Genomic DNA, 10,022 nt, shown 5'->3' with positions numbered 1-10,022 from the left:
AAAACAAACAGGAAACTTCTCTTACAATGTTTGTAGCATAAACCAAAAATTTAAATGACATAGAGAACATCAGCATGACCACTTACGCCAGAGTACCTCACTTACATGTACAGTAAGTTCTAGTGTTAAATAAGTGGAAGAATGTTCCCTGCAACACTGTCTGCAGTAACAAAAGACTGGAGACAACTTAAATGTCCATCAACAGGGCAGCAGTTAAATTATGATACAAACCCTAACCTTAACCCTAACCATAATCTATAATGAGGTAATGGTTTGCAGCCAATGAAAGAATAAGGTATATTCTTTATGTATACTGATAAGGAATGATTACCAAGACATTAAGTTAAAACAAGATGCAGAACAGTATATATAATATGCCATCACGTGGGTAAAAGGAATTTAAAAGAATATATACCCATATGAACATGTTTGAACATGCCCAGAAACTTCTGGGAGGATAAAAATGTGGTTGTGTTAGGGAGGGGTAGGACACTGGCAACTGTGGTGAAAAGAAAGGACTTATTTTTCACAGTATATATATACACTTGAATATATATAGTATACTATATATACAGTATATACTATATATAGTATATTATATATTATTTAATATAATATATAATTATATACCATAATATATAATTATAATATAATGTAATGTAATGCATAATGTATAATATATTATTATATATAATATATGCTAATATATACTGTGTATATATATATGCTTGAATTATTTACCTTGAGCATGTATTTCCTTTTTAAATAAATTTTAAAATAAAAAGTGTTAGAGAATTATCGTATGTATGGCCCTACAAATATTTGCTGAGAAGCAACTGTGTTTGCCAAGGTATGCCACATGTTGGAAGAACCATTACTAGCTCTGAAAGTAGTCTGATCAGGGTTGTGGATGTGGTCAGGACTGTCTTAGACATAACTCTTTACTTGTTGAGGTTAAAAAATAAACAAAAACATATTTGAAGAAATAAGGGTGGAAAACTTTCCAAATGTAATAGAAACTGTAAACCTACATCTACACAAAGAATAAGAACACTAGAAACTGTAAATATGTAAGTAAACTTTAAAAATATACATATTAAAATATATACTATAGGGCTTCCCTGGTGGCTCAGACGTTGGAAGAATCTACCTCCAACTCAGGAGACCCGGGTTTAATCCCTGGGTTGGGAAGATCCCCTGGAGAAGGAAATGGCTACCCACTTCAGCATGGACAGAGAAGCCTAGAAATTGTAAATATATAAGCAAATTTTTAAAATATACATATTAAAATATAGTATATAATTTTAAGAGTTCTTTAAATAAGGTGTTTTAAAAATTACAACAATGTAATATGTAATATCAAATTTAGAACACAAGCAGAAGTAAAATACATGACAAGAAGGGCACATTAAATAAGAGTGTGGAGATAAAAATGTACTGTTGCATGGCTCTGACATTGTACATGAGTGATATAATACTATTTGAAGGTTGATTGTAGTAAGTTGAAGAAGTCTATTGTAAACCCTAGAAGAGAGAATCTTCGTCTAATTTTTTTAAACGAAAGAGGTATAGCTAATAAATAAATAGTGGAGGCAAAATACAACACTGAAGAATTTTCAGATAATCCAAGAGAAGAAAGAAAACAGTAATAAAGACAGTTAATGCTCAGTGGTTATGTATTTTTTAAAACTATTTTAATATATGTTTTATTTACTTATTTTTTTATTTTGGCTGCACTGGGTCTTCATTGCCACATGTGGGCTCTTTGTTGGGGCATGTGGGTTTCTCTTACTGCAGAACATAGGCTCAAGTGCACAGAATCAATAGTTGTAACCACATGGGCTTGGTTGCCCTGTGGCATTTGTGACCTCCATTCCCTGACCAGGGATTGAACCCGGGTCCCCTGAAGTGGAAGGCAGATTCTTAACCTCTGGACCAGCAGGGAAGTCCCTCAAGTGATGAATGCTGAGTCATCAAGTTGGTATAAGTTTGCCATATAAAGCAAATCAAGTTTGTTGGCATTATTAATACTCTGTGTGCAAAGCAGCATATAAAATAAGCATTGTAAGTTATAGCCATTTTATAATTTTAAATTTTGTTACAATAAGTTTGCTTAGGAAAAAAAAATCTCACATGTGCCCACATAAGAATTACCTCGAGGGTGATAAAACTCATTGACTTGTTTTTCTTTACTGCATTTTGAAGAGTCCTTGAAAAAGGGGGGAAAAAAAAGAAAAACCATGATGTAGACAAAAGAGCTGCATACTGGAACAGACCACCAATTAATTCAGTGACATTGTCTAACTTACTTAGTTTCCTTCTGTTTCCTCTGTGGTAAAATGTCAAGACACCACCCAATACATTGGCCACCAGCCACACGTGATTACTAAGCGCTTGAAATGTGGCTAATCCAATTGCAGGTGTGTTGTGTTAAATACTCACCAATACAAATATACACTTAGAACAAAAATAAAAATGTAAAACATCTCATTAATAACTTTTCATGTTGATTACATATTGAAATATTCTTAATGTATTAGGTTAGCTAAAATTTGTTTAAAATACCTTTTCCTGTTTCCTTTTTCTTTTTTCATGTGACCACTAGACAATTTTAAATCATATATACAGCTTGCATTATACCTTTGTTGGACAGTGCTAAACTAGATTGTATCTTCTAGTCCTTGTATCTTCTAGTCCTTAATATTCTGATATTTAATATTCTGATACTCCTAAGATTTAGGAGTGCAGCCCTTCAAACCCAGAAAGCATACATTTAAAGCAGTTCATTCTCTTCATTCCATTCCACTAGATGGCACTAGAGTCACAGCTTCAAGCTAACAACATATCTTAAAATAGTTGCAGTTCTCTAAACATGCTGTGCTTGGTTTCAGCTCCATGCCCTCACTCACACTCTTTGCTCTACTGGGAAACTCTTTCCTAACTAGATAGCCTATTCATTTTTTAAAAAATTCAGATCCTCTGGGACATCCCTGTGGTCTAGTGGTTAGGATTCTGAGCTTTCCCTGCCAAGGGCCTGGATTCAATCTCTGGTTGGGAAACTAAGATCCCACAAGCCACGTGGCACAACCAATATAAAGAAATTAAAAATAAAATAAAACTCAGATCCTTGACATCCATCTCCTGTCCATAAATAACTTTATGCAGCCACTGTCCTTTACATATCATTCTATAATAAAGCCATGAGATATTGTTTACATGTATCCCCTCCCTCTATCTTGCATATGTTATCTGAGATAGGTAGTGATGAGATTTTAGTTGATGCCTGGCATCCAGCACGCAGTAGGTACTATAAGCAATGTTATCAGGGTAGGCCAAGTTAGCAAAAAGTCCACATCGCAGTAGCGTAAGACAACAAAGGGGCACTTCCCTGGTGGGCCAGTGGTTTAGACTCTGCGCTCTCGGACCAATCCCTAGTGGGGTAACTGGATCCTACATGCAGCAACTAAGAGTCCACATGCTACAACTAAAGATCCTACATACCACAACCTGGCACAGCCAAGTAAATAAATAAAATACAATATTAAAAAAAAAAGACAAAGGTTTTTTTCTTGTTTACATTACATATTCATCAGGAATCAACTGAAGGCTCTGCTCCATGACTGGTACTCCAGGACCTACGTTAATGGAACAAACCCATCCAGAGCCTTGCTGGTGACTGTGGCAGAAGCAAAGAGGGCTTTGGAGGTTTCTGAACCTGTGCTTAAATGTGCCAACCTAAAATTGACACAAATCATTTCTACTCACAAGTTATTGGCCAGAACTAATTATATGGCCCCATTCAATGAAAGGATGTCAGAAAGTGCGATTCTATCATGGGCTTGGAAGGCAAGGGCAGAAATATTTGAGGAATGTTGATGCTGCGATTCATCGGGGTTGCAAAGAGTCAGACACGACTGAGCAACTGAACTGAACTGAATGATGATCTTTCCAGCAGTCATGTACGTATGTGTGAGTTGGACTATAAAGAAGGCTTAGCGCCCCAAAATTGATGCTTTCAAACTGCGGTGCTGGAGAAGACTCTTGAGAGTCCCTGGGACAGCAAGGACATCAAGCCAGTCAATCCTAAAGGAAATCAACACTGAATATTCATTGGAAGAACTGATGCTGAAGCTGAAGCTCCACTACTTTGGCCACCTGATTTGAAGAGCCAATTCATTGGAAAAGACCCTGATGCTGGGAAAGACTGAGGCTAGGAGGAGAAGGGTGCAACAGAAGATGAGATGGTTGGATGGCATCATCAACTCAACGGACATGAGTCTGAGCAAACTCCAGGAGTTAGTGAAGGACAGGGAAGCCTGGTGTGCTGCAGTCCATGGGGTCACAAAGAATCGGACATGACTTAGTGACTGAACAAATGACTACTGATAACCCTCCTAATCAATAATCCTTCAGCTCAGTATTTCTCCTGCAGGTAGAACACATTCACTGTATGTTCCCCCACAAAGGAAACAACCCAAGAATTCCCTTCAGTCACAACGTCAAGTTCAAGTTCAAATTCAAGAATCTGCATGATGCACAATAATTGCTATTGACAGTTTCAGATATGGCTTGAGCTAGAGAACGATAAACTAAAACAAGCCATGTGCCACACATCCAATGTACTCTGGTGGAACAGGGACAGGATAAATGCAGTCAGGGGACTGGGGACAAATGGAAGACACAACAGCCTAGTGACTGTGATGTTCCACTGTGTAGATGTGATTACAGTCCCTTACCTGGAGCAAAGGGAATGGTTCTTGATTAGCTCTTAATTCTGCTTCTTGGGAAGACATCCTTAAGCCATTGTTTTGTTTTAAGCTGCAAAGTTTTCAGGGTGGTTGCTGCAGTACAACCTAATTTGTCCTGACTAATAAAGAAATCAGAATCTAGAGGGGGGTGTTACAGATTATTTAAAAAGAAACACTTAATATGTGTGAATAACTAATGTGGAGGGCAGCAAAGAAATCTTACTGGAGGCTGGAAGGTCAGCAATTCATGTTATACAGCAGCAAAACATTTGGTGAAATTGTGGTCTGCAGTAACTTAGATGTTATACTTTAATAATCTACCTAATAAGCTAGGAGAGTCAAGAGAATAGAATTTTAGCAGCAGAAATTGGATATAGTTGGCTGTCACTGACAAAGCACCCCAGGATGAGTTCAGAAGAGAACTGGCCAGCTTGCAAGAAGGTAAAGAGATCGAGAGACACTATGGATGGCACAAGGGTTCACAGAAGCAACTGCTTCTCATCCCTAAGTGCGTGCTCAGTTGCTCAGTTGTGTCTGACTGCGACACTGTGGGCTGCAGCCCTACCAGGCTCCTGTCCATGGGATTTCCCAGGCAAGAATACCTTGGGTATTGTGAGTGGCCATTTCCTCCTCCAGGGCATCCCTAAGATTAAGAGATAAAATGGAGATGCTTGGAGTGACAAAAATTACTCAAAGAGACTTCAAACTCAGCTTTGTTGGTATGGTAACCAACAGTCCTGGTTTGACCAGAACCATCCCAGTTTTTAACAAAGAAAACCCGGCAACCAAGGAAACCTCTCTGCCAGGCACAGGGACAGCTGTTGACCCTACTCATACATCTCTGTTGAAACCTCCGAGTAGTTTAAATTGTTTTAGAGCCAAGACCTTATTTAATTTGTGACACTCAGTAAACCATTTCCATTAAGCTAAACTGCTTGGGAAAGAGACTTCAGGTGCATGTCTCCAACCAAAAGATCAAAATGCCCCAAAATAGTTGACGAGGCATGAGAATGAGAAAAGACACCAAATCTAAGAAAAATGTCTAGAAAAGGGCAGCTATGGCATGAAACTGCCTGAAATCAGAGATAAAAAGCCAACTATATTTCTGAGAGTACTCTGCTACCAAGACAAGTCACATAAGCCCAGCCAATCACAAAAGACAAAAGAGTACAATCTTTTGTCATGTGCCCAAAAGGTGAGCAGCTGGAAATACTTGCCAACAGCACTAAGAATTATCACAGCACAATAAATAAAAGTGATGCCCAAACCACTGGTTTCTGGGCTATGTGTTAGCCACTCAGTGTTTGACTCTTTGTGACCCCATGGACTGTAGTCAGGCTCCTCTGTCCATGTTATTCTCTAGGCAAGAATACTGGAGTGGGTTGCCATTCCCTTCTCCAGGGGATCATCCCAACCCAGGGATTGAACTCAGATTCTTTACCATCTGAGCCACCAGGGAAGTCTGGGGTAGTGGCACTTGAGTTTAAGAACACTCAGGAAGAGGGCTTCCGTCGTGGCTCAGTGAAAAAGAATCCGCCTACCAATGCTGGAGACATGGGTTTGATATCTGATCCAGGAAGATCCCACATGCTGAGGAGCAATTAAGCCCACAGAACTATTGAGCTTGTGATCTAGAGCCCAGGAACCACAACTACTGAAGCCTATGTGACCTAAAGCCTGTGCTCCCCCAAAAGAGAAGCCACTACAGTATAAGAAGTCCACGTACTTCAACTAGAGAGCAGCCCCCACTCTCCTCAAGGAGCTGGCACAGGTGCAAAGACCCAGCACAGCCAAAAATAAAATAAAGAACAGTCAGAAAGTAAAACTGGTTTAGCAGAGGACACAATGCACCATTCTTACCCTTTAGCAAAAGTAAATCAAACTCACCATATACAAAAGGATGTGTGCACCAAGATGAGTGTGTTAAATACCATACTCAGAGGAATGAATATGCTTCAATATTGAGTGGGGATGAAGGAGGGAATTCAAGGTGGGGGGGCGGGAATCTCCATTTTTTCTGGAAAGTCCAAGCTGTTAGGTCTGGGAGACCAGAAACAAACAGTGAGGCACAGACATTTCACCAGGTGACCTGGAGAACAATCAGAATTGAGTAGATAAGAACAGAGAAAAAAACGCCTGCTGGGCTCAAGTCTTCTCCAGGGACTAAAGCTGAAGGCTTGTCAGAAAGGATCATTTTTCTTTTTCTTTAGAGATGGATAGTGTCAAGAGGGAACTCTAATAGCCTTGGCCTAGGCTGGGACAACTGGTTGATAGAGGGCAGCCCCAAGTGCGCCTGCCTCCACATTCAAAGATTTATTTACCTTATGTTTTAAACAAAGTGTTTTACATACTTTTCTGCTCCGATGCTTTAAGATGTGAAACCTCAGATGTGAGCATTAAAACCCTTCCCTATTACTAATTTCAAGGGCAGGAGTCAACAAGACACAGAGTGGAAATATACATTCAACTTTATTTCATTAGAAAAACTTATTTAAGCCACATGGTGGCCAAAATGCCCCCGTCCCAAGCAGGCCCTGTCATTCCCCTGCCCACTTCAGACCAATACACACACACACATACTCGCTAAGTTGGAAGAACTTTAAAAAATGTAAAAATGAGAACGGGACACAGAAGACTCCACCTTCCCCCTTTCTACAGCCAACCCACACAACTCTTAACTGTCATCTGCACATAGAGGAGCTCTCATGGGAAAAAAGCTGAATACCAAGTAAACTGACCATAAGACACCCAAGTCCAAAAGAATTCTTGGCAGATGCTTAGAAAGTAGGATTGAAACTAAGACCATCTCCCAACAGCTGAAGTTGCAGCACAAGTCCTCATCTAAGAGAAGACAAAGCCAGGTTGCTCAGGACAGCCAAGCATACGGCAGCCTGGGGAGGAGAGTGAGATCACTTCATTCCACAGCCACAGGCCCCACTAAGATCTGTGATTAAACAGGCTTTTTCCAGAACAAGGAGTATTCAAATGAGGTCCTTCGAGGGCCTAGTTAACAGCTAGTTCTCTGATAACACTGATGTGGAGCTTGCCTGCCCAGGAACTGGTAGAGCTGGCGGTATTTTGGAGACTGTTCCAAGGTTATAACCGGTGGAGGGAGGTCTTATCACACCCCTCTGGATGGATAGTCTGGAAGGCTCTTGGCTCTGTGTTGGCAAGCTGACCTCTGGTGGCCCAGGAGCTCCCAGGCGACGGGCTCTCCAGTAAGCCCTCCAGGGACTCCATCAGTCTAATGAAGATGGAGAGCAGCGTCAGCACCCCACCTAAGAGATAGAGGTTCAACATGTGCTTCATAGCTTCAAGGATTCCACTCCTTTGTGGAACAGCAGAGCTGCCTTCTGCTTCGGAAAGGCCTCCGGATCCTGAGAAGAGAGAGGCGAGGTTTATCTCCAGCCTTCTGGGATATGCGTGTCTCTGACCTTGACCGTGGAGCTAAGCAGGCGGCCAGCCAGTCAGGGAGGCAGGGACCAGAGCAGAATCTCCAAGTAAATTTACACTGTAAACGCCATGGCTCCCACCTGGCTGGGGAACGACTCAGCTTCTTGGACTAATTCAAGAGCATTCCTTAAAACTTTACAATATTGTAAAGTAATTAGCCTCCAACTAATAAAAATAAATGAAAAAACAACAACAACAACAACAGTAGAACATCTGATTAAGAGACCACGTATTAAATCCAGTTCATCAGCTTTTGTCTAAGTACCTAATAAAACAAGTAAATCTTTAAGTCAGAAAAAAAAACCCAAAACTTTTTCTTCTGCTTTCAGGTATAGAGAATCCCTGTTCCACAGTCCAGGGACCACAAACCTTCCTGATGCAAAAACCCAGTTCTTTTGGAGGGGGGGGGGGGAGGTTGCGGGGGCGGGGGGGCGTCGATTGTGGGAATATAAGAACATGTCCTTGAGAAAGCAAAAGCAACCTGCCTGGAAATCTCCTTCACATATCTGTCAGGTGTGAATTAATCATAAACTTTTAAAAAGTCTAAATAATCCTAACAGAGTAAAATGTACCAAGTTCACTTATTTAACAAGTACGCCCTTAACACCCAACGTGTTAGGCACCCTGGATGGCACTAAAGCCTCTCCAGGCCCTGCAGACACGAAGCCGGACCTCATGCGCCTTCCAGTTTAGCAGGGGAGCGGGGACAGGCAAGAAAATGGGCAGTTCCTACAAGCAACAGGAAGGAGATGCTAGGTGTGCTCTGGATGGGCACGGCATCGGGTGGGCACACGGACCCTAGTTAGGGCCACCCCTGGAGAAAGCTGGGCGGGGTGGCTCAGTGGGGCCCCAGGTGGGGACGAGAAGGGACGCTCCCCACAGCACAGTCCCAGGCGGGGGAACGCCAGGAGGCCCGCGGGGCACGCAGCCCAGGGGTTGGGGGCGGGGAGCCGGGAAGCCTACACAGCCGCTCACCTCCAGGAGGAAGGGCCAGGAGCGGCCCGCGTGCCGTAATAATGGGTCGCGGGGAGTCGGAAGGAAAGTCAGACCACGAGATGTCAATCCAGACGCCTCTCAGCAGATAAAAGCGCAGTTTGCAGCGAAACTCTGAGCCGGGGCCACGCCGTCCATTTATAGCCGCGGTGCTGCCTGGAGCCCGCGCGCGCGCACTGGAGCCCTGACGCAAGCCCGCGGCCCCGCCCCGAGGCGAGGGCGGGCTGGGGCTCCGAGCAGTTGTCAGCAGCTTCGGTCAGGGCCACACGCCTGCGACTCTGAGTCACTGAGGTGGCCCTGGCAGCAGGCGTGTATATTAACTTCAAGTGCCTTTTCTAGCTGCAGGAAGCGTTTGATGGAGTTAGAAAGTCATTATTCCCGCATACCACGTCGATGGAAAACACACCTATAATGGTGCAATCCAAGGGCTCGCTCACTGCGTGGGATGAGGTCCGGCGGGCGGCTGGGGATGCATTCTTCGCCGCAGATTTCAACAAAGCACAGATTGTCAGAGGGCCTCAGGCCCTCGCTCCACCGCCGCCCCCACGCTACTGCCTTCATTCCTGCCTTCAGTTCCTTCATTCCGGAACTGAAAAGTTGACACTGTTTCACTTCTTAGAGGTAACAGGATTCCAAACGCCCCCCATCCCCCACCCAGTCCCTATTCCGAGTCCTTAAGTTTCCTTTGCCATTGGTATCTCTGGAATGGCATCTTTTTACATTATAAACCCTGCCTTCCATGAGAGTTTGTCGCAGTACCAAAATGTGGAATACACACCTGGCTCTGGTGTCCGTGCATGTGACCGAGTCCCTTGGCAGGCAATGGAT

At 42.9% G+C, this 10,022-nt stretch overlaps 1 protein-coding gene across 1 annotated transcript; it reads right to left on the bottom strand.

Annotated features, from left to right (window-relative positions):
- Positions 1–7,180: 7,180 nt before the first annotated feature.
- On the bottom strand, positions 7,181–9,351 carry HILPDA (hypoxia inducible lipid droplet associated). Its single transcript, XM_065939783.1, is given in 3 exon segments — positions 7,181–7,904; positions 7,907–8,125; positions 9,177–9,351. Coding segments are annotated over 2 exon segments (186 nt in total). The 5' UTR covers positions 8,058–8,125; positions 9,177–9,351; the 3' UTR covers positions 7,181–7,869.
- Positions 9,352–10,022: the final 671 nt, after the last annotated feature.

Source organism: Muntiacus reevesi, chromosome 6 (genome assembly GCF_963930625.1).
Source record: "Muntiacus reevesi chromosome 6, mMunRee1.1, whole genome shotgun sequence".
Lineage (NCBI taxonomy): Eukaryota > Metazoa > Chordata > Mammalia > Artiodactyla > Cervidae > Muntiacus > Muntiacus reevesi.
The sequence above is the reverse complement of the archived record's forward strand: the minus strand, read 5'-3'. Positions and strand labels throughout refer to the sequence as shown.